At 39.1% G+C, this 22162-nt stretch overlaps 1 protein-coding gene across 4 annotated transcripts in view; it reads right to left on the bottom strand.

Moving 5' to 3' along the window:
• GRIK2 (glutamate ionotropic receptor kainate type subunit 2) overlaps positions 1 to 22162 on the bottom strand; it is a 598580-nt gene that overhangs the window by 238937 nt on the left and 337481 nt on the right. For all 4 annotated transcript variants that reach the window (XM_030556012.1, XM_030556013.1, XM_030556010.1 and 1 more), the window contains one exon: positions 7956 to 8162. In XM_030556012.1, coding sequence (XP_030411872.1) covers positions 7956 to 8162 — 207 coding nt within the window. The remainder of the gene's footprint in view (positions 1 to 7955; positions 8163 to 22162) is intronic.

The raw sequence follows: 22162 nt of genomic DNA, 5'->3' as shown, positions 1-22162 counted from the left end.
GGTCAATTTCATGGTGAGAGGATTTTTAAAAATCATAATTTTCACGATTTCAGCTATTTAAAACTGAAATTTCAGGAGTTGTAATTGTAGGGGTCCTGACCCAAAAAGGAGTTGGGGGGGCGGGTGTGTGTCACAAGGTTATTGTAGAAGTGGGGTACTGCTGCCCTTACTTCAGTGCCACCACCACCAGCAGCATGGTATGGTATTCCCACCCTTACTTCTGTGCTGCTGTTGGAAGGACACTGCCTTCAGGGCTGGGCATCTGGTCAACAGCAGCCACTCTCCAGCCGCCAGCTCTGAAGGCATCACAGAAGTACAGGCAGCAATACTGTGACCCCCTACAATAATTTTGTCATCCCCATGCAAATCCCTTTTGGGTCAGGACCCCCAATTTAAGAAACTCTCCATAAAAGACCAGATTTCAGTCTGTGATGCATTTTTCATGGCCGTGAACTACTTATATAGCAGGTATAAAATGAATACTATTTCTCACCCAACATATGGTCATGATAGTAGAAAACCAAGTTACTATGCTGTAGGTCTAATTTGCCAAACTCATAATGGTCTACCAAGTAACTCAGTTCACACAGGAAGTGACATACTCTGTCTCTTTGGCTCAGTAACTCCTTTTGTACCACCAGGCTTTACAGGATAGAGGCAAAAGTATCTTCCTGAGAAGTATCCTTGTCAATTTTTGAAGCTGAACGCCATACAGTAGCAACTGTCAATGAGAAATACGGGTATATTGGAAGAAGAGAGTACATACCAAGTTAAACTGGTAAATTACACAGAAGAAAAAAAAGTCCAGTCTGAGAAAAGTTGATAGAGAAAGATTTTATGTTCCACCTAATAAGAAAGAATTCTATAATGGAACAGTGAATCTTCTCTGGGGAAATATTTTGACAATGGCCTAACAACAATATTTTGTATGTGATAATATTTGTGTGTGTACCAATATATTCATTTCTGGGAAGATTTTCAGAAGCACCAATAGCAATTAGGCACCTAACTCCCAATGAATGTCAATGCGAGCTAGGTGCTTAACTGATAATTTGTGCCTTTGAAAATCTCCCCTCTTAAACCACGGCCTCCACTGAGAAATAGTGAAGAAGGTGTCTAGAAGAAAGTGCTATGGGGCAGACAAAATACCTCCAAGACCATGGCGGGGAGGAGGGGAGAACACAGAAGGGGGTCACAATACATCAATGCACATGTCATCCTGGAAGGGCACAATGAGTGGGGTCCTGCAGGAATCACTTCTGGGTCTCTCAGGGATCACTTTTCTTCAATATCTTCATCAATGATTTAGATAATGGCATACAGAATACACTTATAAAGTGATACCAAGCTGGGACGGGTTGCAAGTGCTTTGTAGGATAGGATTATATTTAAAAATGATCTGGACATACTGGAGAAATGGTCTGAAGTAAATAGGATGAAATTCACTAAGGACAAATGCAAGTACTCCACTTAAGAAAGAACAATCAGCTGCACACATATAAAATGGGAAATGACTACCTAGAAAGGAGTACTGTGGAAAGCAATCCAGGGGTCATAGTGGATCACAAGTTAAATATGAGTCAACAATGTAAAGCTGTTGCAAAAATAGTGAACATCACTCTGGGATGTATTAGCAAGACTGTTGTAATCAAGACATGAGAAGTAATTCTTCTGCTCTACTCCACACTGATTAGACCTCAACTGGGTGCCACATTTCAGGAAAGATGTGAACAAACTGAAGAAAGTCCAGAGAAGAGCAACAAACATGATTCAAAAAGTCTAGAAAACATGACCTACGAGGAAAGATTGAAAAAATTGGGTTTCTTTAGTTTGGAGAAGAGAAGATTGAAGGGGGACATAATAAGAATCTTCAAGTACTCAACAGGTTGTTATAAAGAGGAGGGTGATAAACTCTTCTCCTTTACCCCTGAGGATGTTCTAGATTATACTTAGGATCCTAGATATTCTGCTATGAGTGCATAGAATTGGACTAGATCTCAAAGTCCCTTCCAATCCTACAATTCTACGGTGAAACATATATTAGTTAATGCAGAGGGGAAGGAAGTGTAATGTAGGGTTCCCACCTCCGAGGTGCAAAAAACTTGGACATCCAGGATGATCTTGAGCACAGAAAATGGGTCAGATGGCACTCTATAGTGAGCACTCTCACAGGTTTCCCAAAATAACAATCTCAAAAAAAGGCTGATCCTGGGAAAACCTGGATGGGGGCAACCCTAGACGAAGGCCCCATCCTTATGTTTTCCAAAATATCTAGCCCCAGTATTGGTGCGAGACTCCCTGGCTGAAATTTTCATTAATGCAAGATGTGTGGCTAAATCTTCTTACATTGATTTTAAAATCTCAACCTCTAATCTTTGCACATTGAAACTGCAAAGACAAGATTGGTGACTGGCCTTGCACATGCACAAAATGGGTGAGAAAAGGCTCTGTGAGCACCTCCTTGTGAAGCTGTGCAAAACAAGGCACAATCTGTCCATAAGTGTTTTATTTTAAATCTTGAATAGCAAAATTTACAAAAGTTCAAACGATGCAATCAAATTGAATGAATACAAGAAAACACCGGACAGAGAAAGTAGATAAGTCACTCCTTAATAAACGAAGCAAATATCTAAATATCGACTTAGCTGAATTCAGCAAAAGAAGAGTGTCTGTCCAGCCTCTATATAATGATATGAACAGCTAAATCCAAGACTTTGATGGGAATAAATAACGGTTTGCCTCTCCAGGCCAATAGGGGCTGCGGGAAGCGGCACGGGCCGAGGGATGTGCTGGCTGCCACTTCCCGCAGCCCATTGGCCTGGAGCGGTGAACCATGGCCGGGGGGAGCCACAATCGGCTGAACCTGTGGACGCGTCAGGTAAACAAACTCGCCCAGCCCACCAGGGTGCTTATCCTGGCAGGCAGCATGCCAAAGGTTGCCAATTCCTGCTGTACAGTATGATCGTGGTGTTATTTTGGTTAATCATTTTATTTTATTTTCTGTTTAAATCAAATTAGAATTATGTTTTTGTTTCCACACATTCCCCTTCGTTATGTTGCAGTGTTTGGGTGGATGCTGTCTTCGCAGGAGGGTACATTTATTTGGCTGTTTGGGCTAGGATGGTAGATATGTATTCATATGTAGCTGAGACTAAAAGCCTCACCAATGAGACTGTTTGGAGTCTTTCCTAGCCCTAGCACTTTCCACAGGAGTAGAGCATAGGCTGGAGCGAGCTACATGTCTTGGCCTGGATGGTGCATCTTGCTGAGTAGCCATTTTGATCTCTGCGTCTACCAGCCAAGACAAAGATTGGCTTGTGCTCAGGCTAAGCAGCCTCAGCCATGCTGTAGTGCTGAGGGTTTGGCTACAGTTGCAGCTGTACAGCACTGGGAGTTAAAGCTGTCTTCATACAGCTGTGTAGGGAAAGCGCTGCAGTGTGGCCACACTGACAGCTACCAGCGCTGCAGTGTGGCCACATTTGCAGCGGTGTTGGAAGTGGTGCATTATGGGCAGCTATCCCAGCGTTCAAGTGGCTGTCGTGTGCTTTTCAAAAGAGTGGGGTGGGGTGGAGTGTGACAGGGAGCGTGGGGGAGACAGAGAGAGTGGATTTTGTGTCAGCTCCCTGCCTTGCAAGTTTTAAGGACTTGAAGATACACAGCACCAACCTTCAATCATTTTAAAAATTTTGACCCCTTCCCCCACCCCTCTCTCATTCACTAAATGCAAATAGCCTTCAGCCCAAATAAGCAGCTGCTCCAAAACGGACCCCCACTTCCCCCATCTGGGCTGCTTCTCTCCTCAAGCAAACGCTAGCTGTGGACATTCATCCCCCTGCCTGCCTCATTCACAGCAAACAGTAGCTGTGTTTGGTTTTCAGATAAGCAGATCCGGGAGCCCCGAGTTCACAACAAAACAAAGAGAGGCATCACAACAAAACAAAGAGTGTTATCTTTACTTAAAAAGCATTATGGGAAGGTTCCGGAGGTCAGTTACAGAGTAGTAAGATTAATCACTGTTTACACTGGCACCCCAGCGCTGCAAGAGCAGCACTGTTCTCTTTATTCCTCTCATTAAGGTGGAGTACAGCCAGCACTGTAGCCAAGGAGATACAGCACTGTATGTGTCTTGCAAGTGTGGATGGGGAGTAAGTTAAGGCGCTGTAAAGCCACCACCAGTGCTGTAACTCTCAAATGTAGCCAAGCCCAAAGATTACGCTCACTTGTTTCCTTCATTTGCTTACATACTTGTTTATTTAATGAAATTGCGGTCTATGTCCTATAAATTATCCCTAGTCTGTGAGGTGCCTTCGCCAGGGGATTCTCAGAAAGTCTGGAAATCATTCAGGGCATTATGGGTGTCACTCTAAACAAATAATCTGGATGGGAGGTCTATGGATGGTTACATGCAGAAAGAACAGGCTGCTGTAAACATAGATGGAGGAACTAAACAGAAAGGATGACTATAAAGTGATTCACATTGAAGTGGCAGAGGGAGATGATCATATATAATCGTTTTCTACCTTGATGTCTCTACACTAAATAGTTGGGGCACTTCTCATATCTAAAATATTTGCTTACTAATTATATAGTATACACATACATACACAGACTCACTGAGACAGATATATAAAATAGAGCTACAGAGGGATGAAGTTAAAATATAGAGAATAATGACATACATAGAAAGATAAGAATAGGCATAAAAACACAGAGAGAAATGAAGAAAGCAATTAGACTGGTTGAAAATATTCAGTCAAAATGTTTTTTGACTGAAAATTAGGGTTTTGAATAAATGAATTATTTTGTGACAGATGTCCGCTTGCCATAGGGGGAAAAAATGCTTTTTAAGAAACAACAACAAAAGAGTCACAACACCCAAAACCTGAAAGTTTGGCCCAACACAAAAAAAAAAAAAAAAAAAAAAAAAAAAAAAAAAAGATAGTGATGCAGGAATACTGTTGTGGTGCATTATGGGAGTTGCAGTTTGGGTGCCTGTCACTGGGTGATACTGGCCCTTTATGAGGGAGCATGGCCAGTGCACCTGTGACTAATCAACTGCCTCCTAACTGGGCGTCAAAGAGGGCACCCAGGCCTTAGAAGGGAGAGAGATCTGGTGAATCAGAGCTGCCTGTCTCGGTCAGGAAAAGGGCAGGTGAGAGGTGCCAGAGATCAGGGGGACTGTGGAAGGTCCCTTAAGAAACCTGTAAGTGGTTTCTGGGGTACGGCTGAAGCAGCTAGACCTCCCCAAGCCAGAGAACCAGAGCAAGAAGGGCTGCAAAGGGCTGAAGGTGAGGGACTAACAGACGGAGTTGCCTGCAGACTTCTAAGCTGGAGTGTGAAGCTGAGAGCTGGAGAGGACTGATGCAACAGACGAGTTTACCCCCTTATATCTCCATGCTGGATAGCTGGGGCAAGAGGGCTGGAAAGGACTGAGGGGCTCCCCTGCTGAACTCCCAGCAGAGAGGCTGTGGGGGTCTCCACTGGCAAAAGCCGGATTGCACTCCAGTTGAAAGGGCTGGGGTTGCTGTTCTGTTAAAATGACAAGAGATGACTGAAAAAGAGCCCAGGCATGGTGAAAGATGCCAGAAATGTAGCATGTGGGTCATCAAGGGACTAGATGTTGTATGATTTTAAGGGGGGAATAAATTGTCTGTGTGTGGGGACTTTTGTTATGGACTATTTGGACTATGTTGTAATAAACCATCCCCGACGAGAGATTATTGAGAAAAGAAAGCTTATGTCAGAGTATTGGGGATTCTGTTTGAGGGAAAACTAGCACAGGTGCACCTGCTGTGCCATGGCCTCCTGCAGGAGACTGGCACATGACAGTGCCTCAGGCCCCTGTTCTCCTCTATATGTCGGGTTCCCAGTTGCACTGTACCTTCCATGATGCATGTGGTGATTCAGAAACTGAGGAAACTGTGTGATGGTAAGGGGCAGGGTTCAGCAGCCCGGAGGTTCTAGTTCATGTCTTATATTCCTAAAAGCTCAAGCTTCAAGGTTTCAGCCAGCTACCTGCATGCTCACATTTTATTTTCACCCAATATATTCTGGGAAGGTTTTATTTTTTTTTTTATCTCCTTCTTCTGAAGCATCAGAGATGGCCACGACTAGAGATGGGACAGTGCACAGGGAGGGCCAGTGCTCTGAGGTGGCACCAAGCATTCTTTCTCTCAGGTTCTTGGCTGTCTAGTTCTTACTCACATGTTCAGGGTCTAACTGGTCATTTTAAGAGGGATTGCAGAGGAATATTCTCTCAGGTCAGATTGGTTAAGGCCTTGGGGGATTTTTATCTTCCTCTGCAGCATGTGGGTGCAGCACTTGCCAGGATTATCTGGGTATTTCTCAATCATTTCCCTGCCATTGTGGGCTCTCCTGTGGGCTGTAATACTTTGATCTAATTTCAACTGTTGGGTTTAGTGTGCAGGTGGTAGTGGTGGCCTACTGGATATACAGGAGGTCTAAATATACAGGATGATCTGGTACTCCCTTCTGGCCTTAAGATCTGTTAACTCTGAGATCAAAAAGTCAAAATTTTCCATGGGAGGAGGGGGGATATTGTTCCAACCAGTGAATGAGCTTGAGGCCACATGGGTAAAAACAGTTATTGAGTTTGTGATATATCATCTGAAGGGAGTGACAGGAGCAGCCCCAGCTCTAACCTTTTTATTTCAGTGCCAGGATTTCTTCAGACATGTCTTAGGACATGTCTACACTGCCCTGTAGTTTGGACTATAAGAGTGTGAATAGCAGTGTGCACTGAAATTCTGCACTGTTCTTCCCCTGTGTGGATGCTGCAGGCACAAGATAAAAGGTTCCTACTTTGTATTAACATAGTTCTCTTCAAAACAGGATTACATTATAACTTAAGAGAACAGTGTTAAAGTAATACTTATAGTAAATCTGAATATCTTGGCAATTGTTCTCACTGGCTTGTGAACTTCTTAGGCAAACAGAGGCAGGATAGGCTCAAATCGGTCAAAAACTCTGTTCTTGCTTCAGCAGATCCATGCATTTTCCCAGTGTCAGCCTGAAAAGGTATGACTGGAGCTGCAGAATAATTGTCTTAGCTTTTGGTTGTATTAAATCAAATTGAGGTACAGGTTTATTTGGTTTATTTCAAGTGGCTTTGATCAGATGTCTGGATATTGAGCAATTTACCAAAATCAACAAACACACAGAAGTTAGAGACAATTGCGTAATTTGCAAACAGACTAAACTACATTTCCAAGAGACCAAATTCAATTGGCACCACCAACTGAGAAAGTATGTTTTAAAGGCCAGAGAAAAGGGATGCCTGACTTATTCAATTACAAGCAATTGCCAGTAATGATATCTGTTTTGACTCAGATTGAATTACCCTGCTGCTTCAGTGTGCATTGATGTTTCTGTCTTACTGTCTGGACTTTACAGCAGATTTTTAAGGAGAAAAGACAGGGATCTGCTCAATGTATGTTAATGAGAGATAATACTGCATATTTTAAAGGTTATATAGGGATTCCTCTGGGACATAGTATCAAATCCCCTGCCAGAAAAGCAGGGCTGATTGCTCTTGAATGATTAAGTTAGTGACTATCATATTGATTTTCACAAGGGAAATACATTGCTCCTAAGAAATCATTGTGGATGCTATCTATTCTACATTTAGATTTGGAAATGATTCATGTAAGCATGAAGCTCTTTCCATTAGGAAGACAAAAACAGAGATGCAAAATAAATAGCCTATGTTTAATGATACATTTTAAAAACTGGAAAGACTCATTTTAAGGTATTTTTTTTAAAGTATAGTGACTTGTTGGCGTAGACAATCTCAGCATACCATTGACATTAACATACACTATTATCACAATCTATCCATGTAAAAAAAGCAATCAGTAACCTGCAGGATCTTGTTAAATGTTGCTCTCACTTAGATTTCAATAAGATAGCAGACAAGCTTCCAAAAAGGAACTTACATGATCGATTAGTTCACGAACCATTCCATTCCATTGTCCACTGGCATCATCCTGGGCTCCATATTTGCCATCCTCCACTAGTCTAATTTCATAGGTAAATCCAAGGATGGTAGCTAGCTCCCTGAGGAGGTCAATGCAATATCCCTCAAATCGATCATTCCCATAGAGAGGTTTGTCAGATTTCTTGAACATCACATATGGCTCTTCCTGTAAGTGAAGGCACAGAGAGGGAGCTTCAGTGATTATCTATTTGTGTAAAGTTGTTAATATATTACCACACACAGACAGAGGTGAACTTTAAAAAGAAATTCCTGTTGTCTTCCCTCTATCAAGGGAAAATTTACTTTGGATTACTCAAAACGATCTCATTTTTAAGTGAAAAAAAATGAGCCAATAGTGAAGCCACATCTTCAATGCAGCTGCACCCTACCTAATCTGAAATGTGTTCTCTATCAAATTGCTTATTAATGTCCAATGTATTACTTGTGTAGAATACTGTAAACTGCTTAAAATGAAAGCATTCTAACAATGTGGTTATTTGGCAATTGAAAAACTAATAGTTTTAATTCAGAATGTCAATCAAGAGTGGTAAGTATTGCATGCTATTTTTTTTGTATAAGTGGGGATGTTAACTGCTTTGGCAATTGTTTTTTTAAATAAGCAGGTAGAAAACGTTTTAAAACACAAATCAGTATATTCTGCTCTGCTCCATCAAGTTATATATCTTGCTGTTTAGGAGACTGCAGAAAGCCCATGAAAACATTAACACAAAAAAATAAATTTAAAAAAATTAAGTCCACGGAAACTGAATTTTAATTCCTTCAAACCTTCAGCTCGGATATTTAATTGTAAGGTTAGGATGTGACTGAAGATTTAGGTAGATGTTTATTGCATTAAGTGGTATATGGAAGACAGTCAACACTTAAAAATAATTGGCAGATCATTAGTAATTTATTTGGTAGGAAACTAATGCCTAGTACTATGCTGAACTTCTTGTTATGTTTTGTATGCAGAATAAATGTAGCTTTCATTACATGTAATGCTGGAAGGGAAAACAAATACCACACCAATAATTTTCTATTACCAACCTCCAGTTTCTTTTTGAAACAGAATAGGTTAAATACATGAGCTCAAGCTTTTCTCCTGTTTTAGAACCTTTCTCCATTTTATACAAGAATAAAAAATAACCACAAAGTAAGGCAAGAAAAATAGCACCAGATGCAATTACTGCACCAGACACAAGACTCAATGAATAATAAGATAACTCTCCTGGGTAACTGTATAAAATTCATACAGTACTAAACCTCTGCATCAGCACTCACTGGGGTTAAAGACACCTCATTCTACTGGTACTTGGCAGCTGTAATAAGAGTCTGTCAGCATTTTCACTATAAACCCCATTTTTGAGGAGTCCCATCATTGATCCATTTAATTTGCATAAGGCTGAAACTTTTGCACATATGATTTTAGCCCAGATAAATGGATATATGAGAGAGAGAAAGAGAGAAAGAGAGGTTTGTTGTAGTTAGAACAAAACATGTTCAGAATGTATGTTGTTGTAGTGGGTTTTTTTTGTTTTTGTTTTTTTTTGTCATCCAGTGTATTAAAAAGATCAATATTTGTTTTCTCCAAATTGTCATATTATGATGCTATTTCACACATTTCTACTTAAAGAAATAAATTTAGGGCCTGATCTGGCAAAAGCTGTACGCACACAAGTCATTTCATTGGCTCCTAACGTTAGTAAGAGCTACTCATGAGTTCGATTTTTTGGTAGTGATGAGCACTTTTGTTTTTAACATTAAATTTGGCATGTGGTTCAGTTTTTGTATTTCTTAATTAAACATATGAATTGTTATGTTGGAATTTGTTAAATCTGGAAAGCAGATCACTTTGTATACTCACTGGTTCTTTTTCATAGCTTGTTTTAGTAGGCAAATTGCATTTCATACTAAGTACAGCACAATGTGCCCTCTACTTCCCAAGTTGCAAAACTCCATTAGCTTCAGTGAGATATTTCATATAAGCTTTATAAAGAAAGGGCTATTATGGCCTTTTGAGAGTCAATATAATGTCAAATTTTTTCTGGAATTTTGTATGAACTGTGTGGAATGTAAGACAATGATATTGTGCAAAATCCAAGCAAACTGAAAAGCATGTAAGAATTTAATCTTGAATATTTCAATGAAAAGTATATTGGAATTATTTTATGTTTTTCATTCTTATGTCTAAAAAATTGTAAGCATGTATAAATTACTAAAGCTGAGTGGGAAACAATTTTCCTGTTCCATTAAAGTTTGAAGTATCAAAAAAAAAATTTCCATCTCGAATCAGAACTAAAGTCAAAAATCTTGAAAATTTTCATAAACTGAAAAGCTGAAAAATATTTCTGTTTCGGTTCATCAAAACATTTCATTTTGATCATTTTGAAAGATTTCATTTTGAGTCTGACCATTTCTTTCTTTCTCCCTTTTTTTTTTTTTTGGTACTATAATTTGCTTATATTTCTAAACAAAAAGTTGAGACAGAAAACAAGAATATTTTACTTCACAACCAAACATGGTGACAATTTAAAAAAAAAATTTAAAAAACGTGAGTTTTTTTCAAAAACATGGTCAATCTGACCCTTTTTCACAAAAAAAGTTTCAGTTTCAATGAATTGGCATTTTCTGATGAAAAAAACATTTAAAAAAAACATTTTCCAACCATCTCTATAAATTTGGTACCCTCACAGAGCACTATGTGGTAAGAAAAGCAATCCATCTGTAGCTCTTAGAACTATATAAGAATGTGTAGCCTTGGAAAATTGATTCTCTAGTTAAAAAGAAAAATACTTTGTCTTTGGTAAGCTGATGGCAATTAAAAACCAGATCACTTCAATTGTGGAAGCTGTGTATTTTTGGAAAGGTCAGAAATGCCTGGAACCTCTTTACTTGACTGATTTCTTAAATTATTATCTCATACATGTATGGAAAATCTCAGCAGTACATGAAGAAAAGGCAGAAGAGTTCAGTTAATATCTGTTCTACATTTGGAAAAAAAAAGTTGATTTAGTCATATTATATGAATATGAAGCACTTCTCAATCCAGTAGTAAGACAAGAGGATATCAAACAGCAGCTACTACATTTAGACATTTTAAAATCAGCAAGGAAAGAAAAATTGCATCCAAGAGTTTTTAAAGGGCTGGCCCAAGGAGCTTGCTGGACATTTAATGTTGCTTTTAAAAAATCTTCTAACACTGGGGAAGTGTCAGAAGACTAGAAGAAAGCTAATGTGCCAATATTTTAAAAATATGAATGGGATGACTAGGAATTATAGGCCTGTCAACCTGATCTTGATCCTAGGTAAAATCATGGAGTGGCTAATACAGGACTAGAGTAATAAAGAATTAAATTAGAGTAATATAATTAATGCCAATCAACACAGATTTATGGAAAATAGATCCTGTGAAACTAACTTGATAAGATTATAAGTCTATTTGATCAAGGTGTTAGTGTTGATGATACTTAGATTTCTGCATGGCATTTAACTTGGTACTGCACATTTTGATTAAAAAACTAGAATGATACAAAATTCATGTGGAACACATTAAATGGATTAAAAATTGGCTAACTGGCATGTTTCAAAATGTAACTGTATACTGAAAATCATCATGAAGTGATATGTTACTCATTGGATCCCCAGGGGCGGCTCCAGGCAACAGCACGCCAAGCGCATGCCTGGGGCAGTGCTCTGCTGGTCGCTGTGAGGGCAGCAGGCAGGCTGCCTTTGGGGCCACGCCTGCGGGAGGTCCGCCAAAGCTGTGGAACCAGGGACCTCCAACAGGCAAGCTGCCGAAGGCAGCCTGCCTGCTGTGCTTGGGGCGGCAAAATACCTAGAGCCGCCCCTGTGGATCCCACAGGAATCAGTTCTTGGTGTTATGCTGACAGACCAGGTGCTAGCTCATGCCAAAGCCCCAAATCAATTCACTTGTTTATTAGTATAGATCAGTGTTTCCCAAACTTTGGATGCCACTTGTGTAGGGAAAGCCCCTGGCGGGCTGGGCTGGTTTGTTTACCTGCTGTGTCTGCAGATCTATCCGATCGCGGCTCCCACTGGCTGCGGTTCGCTGCTCCAGGCCAATGGGAGCTGCGGGAAGTGGCGACCAGTATATCCCTCGGCCTGTACCGCTTCCAGCGGCTCCCATTGGCCTGGAGCAGTGAACCGCGGCCAGTAGGAGCCTCAATGAGCCGGACCTGTGGACGCAGCAAATAAAAAAACCGGCCCGGCCCGCCAGGGGCTTTCCGTACACAAACGGCATCCCATGTTGGGAAACACTGGTATAGATCAAAGTAATTATTAAATATATAAAAGTGTATTTGGCATTTAAACTTTATGAAAACAATGGGATAGTACATGCATTGTTTTTACATATCTTTATTCTGTTATAATGGAGTAGAAAACATTTACATTGTGTATACCCCTGTAACTAAACAACTTATCAAACAGAAAGAAGCCTTGTGGAATGCAAAGGAAGAACTCAAACAGAAAACTGCTAATTTCAAAGCAAGTGGTAACTGTGTGATGATCAGAGTTCAAAGACTTTAAATGAATTCCTCACTCTCCATCACCAAAGGAAGAGCCCACATGGGTAGTGATACTGTCTGCTTGTTTTCTGTTAGAAGAAGTTATAAAAATTGATTCCAGGAAAGATGCTTCATCTCTGGATTGTTTGGATTCTAATAGGACAGAGAATACGGAGATCCCCAGAGTTATTCTGGGCTGCACTGAGACACTTCTGGGAAACTGGCAGATTACTACATCTCTGTACCATTTGCAAGTATAGATTGTGATCCACTTGTACATATATTTTACCTGCTTTAACCTTTCAATAACTCTTACTTCCTTTTCTTAGCTAATAAACCTTTAGTTAGTTTACTATAGAATTGGCTACCAGCAGTGGTCTTTGGTGCAAGATCTAGGGTACCAATTGATTTAGGGTACGTGACTGGTCTCTTGGGACAGGGAGCAACCTGATGTGGTATGATTTTTAGTCTAAGTGATCTTTTAACCCGAAGTCCAATTCTCTTGGCAGCAAGATAGATTGGAGCAGCTAAAGGGTCTGTGACTCCACGGTAAGACTGGTATAGTGATCCAGGAATTCACATTTGGTACTGGCTTGGTGAAATCTAATTATAGAGCATATCACCAGTTTGGGCTGTCCATCCCGTTTTCTGGTAGTCTGTCCTAAGGTAGGCATTCACAGTTGTGAGCCATTCCGGATAGCATGACACTTGGTCCTATGCCATTTAACATTTACTAATGACATTGTAGAACATCAAAATCTTCATTAATGAACTTTTCATATGACACACAAACTGGGGGAGTGGTAAATAATGAAGAGGAGAGGTCACTCACACAGAGTGATTTGAATTGCTTGGTAAACTGAGCACTGTCATACAATATGTTTTAAAACAGCTAAACTTAAATGTATACATCTAGGAACAAACAATGTAGGCCATACTTAAAAGGATGTGGGATACTATCCTAGGAAGCAGTTACTCTGAAAAAGATTTGGGGATTATGGGGATAAACAGCTGAACATGAGCTCCCAACTGTGATTCTGTGGCCAAAAGGGCTCATGCGATTCTTGGAGGCATACACAGGGGAATCTCAAGTAGGAATAAAGAGGTTATATTACTTCTGTATTTGGCTCTGCTGCAAGTTCTGTTGGAATACCATGTCCAATTCTGGTGTCTGCAATTCAAGAAGGATGCTGATAAATTGGAGAGGATTCAGAGAAGATCCATAGGATGGTTAAATAGTTGGGAAATCTACCTCACAGTGATCGAGCTACTTGAGTCTATCTATTTAGCTTAACCAAGAAAAAGTCATGGGGTGACAAATATTTGATAATAGGCTCTTTAATCTAGCAGACAAAGGTATAATGAAATGCAATGGCTGGAAGTTGAAGAAAAATTCAGACTAGAAAGAAGGCATACATTTTAAAGTAATTGTAATTAACCACTGGAATAATTTACCATGGAGTGAAGTAGATTCTCCATCACTGGCAAATTTTAAAATCAAGATTGGATGTTTTGTTCCTAAAAGATATGCTCTATTTCAAACAAGAATTCTTTCCAGGAAGTGCTTAATTCTACTCCATTTATTGAAGGCAAGTCATGAGCACATATTCTTTTATATGGATAGACAAGGAAGTCACAGTAATCATAGTTGTGCTTCATTTAAAGATTTCAAAATGCTTGGAAAATGTCGGATTGCCAAACACACCATCCAACACATTGGTCTGAGACAATGAAGAAAACAAACGTTTTCAATGCCTGTAGAATGCATAGCTTGGGATGCTTCAGACACATACATATACCCTGCAATTCTGCATGAAGGATGAATTATTTAGGAAACCCATCCTTGTCAATCCATTGAATCTATCCCAATGGAGTCTCTTAGGGTATGTCTACAAAGGCTGGAGCTCAGACTGTGAAGTCTATCCCCTCTCCCTAAGCTTCAAAGCCTGAGCTGCAACTTCAAAACACTGTCTACACAGGTATTTTTAGAGTACTAGCATGAGCCCCATTAACCCAAGACTGTTTACCCAGACTGGGAGGTTCACTGCAATATGAGAAGCTAACCTACAATATTAGCTCTGAACATGCTTTGCATGGCTGTAGTGATCCCCACTGTTTGAGCACTGATGGCTAGATATAAATAGGGAAACACCAATTGCAGGAGCAAGAGCCACAAAAGTAATTTTGAGAATCAAACCAGTTCAGCCACTTCAAACTGAAACCAATGTTGACTGCATACTGGACCATACGATTTACAATATTTTTATTTCGACTACATTTCATGTTGCTGCAAAAGCTGCCACCCTGCAACTTGCTGAAGCAAACATGCACAGACAAATCAGAACAGAAAACCACGAAGAGTAGATGATAGAGAATCAGTTATTAACAACTTACAAAGGAAGGCAAATTGGATACTAGAAGTCTGCAGGGACGGGAGAGAATATTATTGACTTATTTCTTAATGTCCAGTTACTGAAAATGAAATGATGAGAGATCTTTTTCTATACAGAGCTCACTAAGCTGCATACAACCAATTCCAGCTTGCTAGTCTTTTTATGAAGAATTTAATATTATGTAATTTGACGTGACTTTGCTTTCAGAGGTCTTGAAGGCTGACAATGATTATCTGATGACTCCAAATATTATGTGTGTGTTAGATCCAGATCAGATTTGCTTGGCATCTCCATAATCTTGTGTGATGAAACATTTTCCTAGAAAGAAGTATTTTAGAAAAATGCATCTATAGAATGTGTGTGTACCTAAAAAAGCCAATCTTAATAAAAAGCAATATGAAAATCTCAGTGGAATTTTCCTTAAAAACTGCTGGCATCATATTCAACATTTGTAAATTATGAATTTGGTTCACTAGCGTAACACTTGGTACACAAGTAGTAATACATCATAGCCTGTTATAGATGAAAAGATACAATGTGCCTCAGACAACATATGTTTGTGCGAGAGCTCACATGAGCAAATAGCATAATTTTGAGCAAATGATGTTCTGTGCACCTTGGTAAATAGAGGTCAAATGAACTAAAGGAACAGCTCAACTAGCCTAAGATCCATAGTTCCTTGCAGTCTCTGTCCATTGCCTCATTGCTCAGCTAGAGGCCATTTTGGCTGCCTTCAAAGACAGATTATCTTGAGTTTGTTGTGATTTAATTATTTAACATGGCACTTTTCCATGCACCAAAGAGAACACCATAACACACCCCTCAACAATTGTCTATTTTCTATTTCTTTAAGGAAGTTAGAAATAGTAACTGATTATCTTCAGAAGTTTATTTTCCTTGTGAGGCATCCTAGGTGATTTATTCCAGACTTTTTTACTAAGACAATTCATGTACATTAAGTAGGAGCAGCATCCATGCTACATGGTTTAAAGTACTGTTAATTAAAGTGTTAATTTCTTTCATTAACAACTTTATGCTCCTCCTCACTTTAATTCCCACCATGTAACTCAAGGTCTTGACCATCAAAAGGAGCAAAATCAAGTCAATGCTTAGACAGATGTGAATGCAGAAGCAGTGGAGGCAAGAACACAACTATATTGCTTAAAGGACATGTGGAAAACCTCATTTACATTTTTTTTAATCCTAAACATAGGATACAAGTATTTTTGTTCCTTTCTGACAGACTCCCATCACACCAGAGAAAAGTAACATCCCCATACCACCTTTGTTAATTCCCATTGAATGACATGAAACAGGGTTTTATGAATTAGTTTGACTGACTGCAGGTGAATATCAGGTCAACTCAAACAAACAAAGCCTCTCAGATATTCTGTAGAGATGTGTATCATACTACAGGCAAACTGAAGCTAGATTCCCAAGAAAATATGATTCTGTTTCCTCAACCACTTATTATCCTGTTTTAGTTTAGTTTTGTTTACTATTGGCACCATTGACTTTCACTATTGCATTTTAACAGTTAATATAATGTTACAAGAACAATCTTCATTTTTCTTCCTTAGCTGGGGAATACAAAAAATGAAATAATTTATAGGAATAAGCATATAATTTTATGATTTAAAGCGTGTAATTTTATAGTTTCAAGTCCCGATGTGTGTGGAGGGGGGGAGGGGCTGATAGCACAGATTTTAAATCTCAAAAAATACCATTATTGGCACGGTTTGGAAAATCATTCCTTACATGAAGACAGAAGAAAAAGTGTTCTGAAAAGGTGGGCACTCCTTTGACAAGTGGAGTAAAGAATAGTTTTGGCAGCTATCTGAAACTGTCTCGCTTCAGTGGCTCTTTGTTACAGCCTGCAATACAGGAAGGCATATGTTGTTGGCTCCTGAGAAGCACACAGTTTAGAGGCAAAGGATACTGTAGCTGTTTTTCCATTTAAAAGACAATCTCGAGACAGTTTCTGCACAGACTTCTTTTGATATTCATTATTAAGACAGAACAGTAATAACCTCTCTTTTAAGTAAGGAAGGAGACTGAAGATTAGAGACTATCAAGTCTCCACTCAATGATACAGGCACACATTTGCCTTTGCTCTCAAGTTGGCAGTGGCTGGGGTTCTGAGGAAGGGGAAGAGAGTGCCTTAGGTAACTCTGTAGTGAACCTCTGACCAGCTGAGGAGTAACATCCAGGAGTTCTGGAGGGAATTGTGTCTAATTACTCTCCCTCAGAAGGAACGAACAGCATTTTGACTCTTAACCCTGGTCTACACTATGAACTTATGTTGGTACCACTACGTCATTCAGGGGTGTGGAAACCACATCCTGAGCAATGTTGTTATATCAACCTAATTCCCCAGTATAGACAGCAATATGTCTATGAGAGGGCTTCTCCTGTTGACATAGCTACTGCATCTCAAGAAGGTGGAGTTCCTATGCCGATGGGGGATGGTCTCCTGTTGGTGTAGGTAGCATCTTCACTAAGTGCTCCAGCTCCAGTGCTTTAAGTGGAGACAAGCTCTTAGTGACAGAAATGTTTCCCAGTTTACATACACTAGAAAACAGACAGAAAAGCAGAATGTTGAAGGGAAGTAACAGTGAAAAATCAGAAGGATCTCTGGGGTTCAGAGAATCACTGGTAAATAATGTATATTAACCAAATGGTGAGTTTTTCCCTTCTTTTATTCATATTATTATTTCTATTACAATAGTATTGACATGCTCCAGTCAAGGTTGGAACTGCAGTGTGCTAGGTGTTTTACATACACCAGAAGAGCTTGCCATCTGAAAAAATGAGATATATAGAGGGTGGGAGAAATAAAATATGACTATCCCCATTTTTCAGTTGGCACTGGGCAATTAAGTGACTTGATTTTGCTACACCAAAATTTAGAATGGTGTAAATTTACAAGAAGCCTTTAATGAACTTGAATTATGCGGGTTCAAAAGCAGGTACACTACTATATATCTAATTTTACAGCAAAAACACTTTCATAATGTTTTCATAAAAACAGGTTTAAAAAAAAAACAGAAAATTGAAAATATGTTCCTGGCAGGACATCAAGTGGCAGAGGGGCCAGCACCTAAGAATTATGTCACATGATATTTGTGCTCACTCAAATGTAGCACAGTCCATGCTTGTTTTCTAAAGGGGCAAGGATGTAGGGAGCAGAGTGGATCAAATGCTAGGGGGGAAAGAGAGATAGGAACTGGAGACAACATTTTCCACGGAAAAAAAAATGTCCATAAACCCAGAACCCAAGATGACAGTGTAATTACATATTTCACTCTAAAGTTTATTAGAAACTTGTGGTAAACCGTAAAGGCCATTTTTTCAAAGCTAAACACCTAAGTTAAATCTACAGGATATAGGCATAGAAACCATTAGTAGCCTGAAATATGCAATTTGGGCAATTGTATACGTAAATAGGGGTTTGTATGCTAACGTATCCTTCTGCACATGGGCATGCATATTTTGCCAGAGCAATGCAGGTGCTAAATTTGGAAAAATTAGCATTAAGGGTGTTAAGAGTCAGAGTGCCAATGACAAAGTTTACTATATGTAAGCAAGACTAGTCTCTTTTATTGGTTATTGACGACATTAACATTTTAGATGTTACACTGCCTTTAGATTCCAATATGTGGATCACAAAAGGACCATTCCTAAGTCATTCCCCAACCTGAGTCTTTGATATTTGGGAAGTGGCTGCCAAGCCATCTGGCTGTCTCAAGAGCATAGTTTATTTTAAAAAAATTGGGAATATCAATATATTAGCTACTCAGTTCATTTCACATTTATTTCATTAAAGAAATAAATTTCATTGATTCTTAAATTATAGGGCCATAAAGGACCACTGTGATCATTTAGTCCTACCTCCTGTATAACACAGGCCAGAAGACTTCCCTGAATTAATTCCTGTTTGAACTAGAGCATCTCATCTAGAAAAAGAAAAGCCCAATCTGTATTTAAAAATTGCCAGTGATGAAGAATGTACCACAAGCATTAGTCAACTGTCTTTTTTTTCTAACTGGCATCACTAAAATGAATTCTCACTGATGCAACAAAGAAGCTTCTAATGTATTATGATCATTCTAGACATCAGATTAGAACTATGGTTTTACAACTAATTTTAATTTTTCAACATACAGTTAGCTGGATGATGTGGACCATCTTTGAAATGCCGACTTCCTGAATCAGATAGTGTAATTTAAATTCAACTGAAAAACTATTTATATTTGTTTTTTTTCCCCTCTCTCTCTCCTTTCTTTTACAAACAGATTTCAATAAAAATGTTTATTTAAATGTATTTCTATTTATCATATTTAAACTAGAAAGTGAATGTCATTAGGAATAACAGCAACGATTTATGCAAAGTGGTAATTATTACCTGTCAGAAGACAAAACACAGAGTTCAAGTTTTTTTATACATATATTCTAATGTTTTGCTAACACAAAAAAGTGATAAAAGTATCTTTATGGATTCAAAGTGGCTTTTTTATTTTGAGACTAAGCCTTTATTTTAAGGCTTAAGAAAAATGGAATAATAAAATATTATTGCTGGTCCCTTAGATCTACCTCCGGGGGGAAGGGGAATATGTGTTTAAGTCTGGAGTTTGGGAAGATTAAAAATCAGTCACTAATAATCCTCTCCTCTGCATCAGACAATGCAACTCCACACACTGATATAATCTATTTTAGCAGACATATGTGGAACGCTGAACTCAGGTTTTAAAAACTATTCACTAACAGCATGAATAAGTGGTAACAATGTGTGCAGTGAACTTTACACTTTTTGTTCTTTGCTCAATGTTTGCAGACTGCAAATTTCTTTAATGAAATCACTATTAGAAATTATTCTAAGATTTATTTATTTATTTATTTGTTAACTCTATAGATTCCTCATGAACACTTCCCTCTGGTGACATACATTTTCGTATGAACTGAGGTTGCATTCTTTTTCCCTCTGCTAGTTGGAGAGTCTGTATTGTATTTTGTTTCCACTTTAAAAAAAATAGAAAAAAGTCCTGTTACTGAGAAGAAGAATATTTTCCTGATGACTTGCCACTATTAGAGCTGGGAATTTTAATCTTTAATCTCTGCTCACTATGACTTTTGGAGTTAAAATGCTACCATATCTAATTGACATTTATGTCATATGTAAGGGGTACACAAAGGGCTTTTACATTTGGAAGTCAGACTGCAATAGGGAGAAATGAAGTACTTCAACAACTACAACCAATCAAAGAAATTTAATGTCTTATTCTGATTCCTCATAGCCATTCGGGCAAGGGTATTTTTGGTACGGGTGTCACGGCCAGGGACAAATGAACAGCAAAGCAGGATTTCTCTACAGGTTTAATAGAGCATTGTCATTGACACAAACCCATTGTGGATGTCTTTGTCTGGCACTTTTAAGGTACAGTTCAGAAGTCTGCCTCATATGACCTTTCTGGTTCTGAAGTGTGTAAACATCATTATACTTCTGTGCATCATGGTTTAAAGCACTGAAAACAGAGTTCAGCTTTCCAGCACTGTTATCCTCACCTAAGTGCTTAAATAAAATATTTTACCCCAACAACAAACTTTTAACTTTAGCCAGATTGTAAATTAATTGGACTACATCCCAGACAAGCTTGCTAAACTGCAGTTCCACCAAAGCAGAATATGTTTGAGTGGAATCCTATTTTTACCAAAACTAATTCATTCAAACTACACAATGCAAAATCATCAAGTTGTTACACACTGCATAGACTTAACCTACTTTCAGCTGAACTGAATCATACACCTTGTGTGATAATCAAAGAACATCAAAATCTTTATTAGTTCTCATTATAATGAGAAGCAAAATGTTCTGCTCTTCTGATGCATCTTTAGAAAATCTGCAATACTGTGGAAAAAACACAGAATAGGATTGTGTTTCTCATCCAACAGGCAGTATCAGCATTTTTCTGGAGGCACTTATTTCTGTGGTCTTCACAAACAGTAAATCATAGAAATGTTGGGTTGGAAGGGATATCAAGAGGTCATCACCCCAGACCCCTGTTCTGAGACAGGACCATTCCTGACAGGTGTTTGTCCACCCTGTTTTAAAAACCCTCCAATGATGGGATTTCACTATCTTTCCTAGAACCTATTCCAGCGGTTAACTATCCTTACAGTTGGAAAGTTTCTCCTAGTATATAACCCAAATATCTTTTGCTACAGATTAAACCCATTATTTCTTGTCCTACTTTCAGTGGACATGGAAAACAATTGATCACCGTCCTCTTTTTAACAGTCCTTAATAAATCTGAAAATTGTTGTCAAGTCTTCCCTCAGTCTTCTTTTGTTAAGACTAAGCATGCCCAGGTTTTTAACCTTTCTTCATAGGTCTGATTTTCTAAACTTTTTATCTTTTGTGTTGACCTTTTGTAGACTCTCTCCAGTTTGTCCATATCTTAACTAACATGTGGTGCCCATAATTGGACACAGTACTCCAGTCGATTGGGACAATTACTTTCCATGTCTTACATAAGAAACTCCTGTTAATACCCCCCAGAATGATATTAACCTTTTCACCAACTGAATCACACTGTTGACTCATATTCTATTTGTGGTCCATTATAACCTCAATAGCAGGGGGTTCAACTCTTTTTTTTTAAATTTGTGGACCCCTAAAATTTTTCAAATGGAGGTGCAGACCCCTTTAGAAATCTTAGACATAGTGTGTGGACCTGCAGGGGTCCATGGATCACAGGCTGAAAACCACTGCTCTGTAGCCTTTTCAGCAGTACTACTGCCTAGCCAGTTACACTCTATTTTGTAGTTGTGTATTTCATTTTTATTTCTTAAGTCTATGACAGGGGCTGGCAACCTTCGGCACATGGCCCATCAGGGTAATCCAGTGATGGGCTGTGAGACATTTTGTTTACATTGACCATCCAAAGGCCCGGCCCCTACAGCTCCCACTGGCCGCGGTTCACCGTTCCCGGCCAACGGGAGCTACGGGAAACAGTGCGGGCTTCAGGGATTTGCTGGGCGCTGCTTCCCACAGCTGCCATTGGCCGGGAACAGGGAACTGCGGCCACTGGGAGCTGTGGGGAGGTGTGCCTGTGGACAGTGAATGTAAACAGAATGTCTCATGGCCCACCTCTGGATTACCCTGATGGGCTGCGTGTTAAAGGTTGCCCACTCCTAGTCTACTGCTTCACATTTTGTCTTCACTGAAAGTCATCTTGTTGATTTCAGAT

Source organism: Gopherus evgoodei, chromosome 3 (genome assembly GCF_007399415.2).
Source record: "Gopherus evgoodei ecotype Sinaloan lineage chromosome 3, rGopEvg1_v1.p, whole genome shotgun sequence".
NCBI classification, from domain to species: domain Eukaryota; kingdom Metazoa; phylum Chordata; order Testudines; family Testudinidae; genus Gopherus; species Gopherus evgoodei.
Note: the sequence above shows the minus strand (reverse complement) of the source record. Positions and strands in the feature narration are given on the sequence as shown.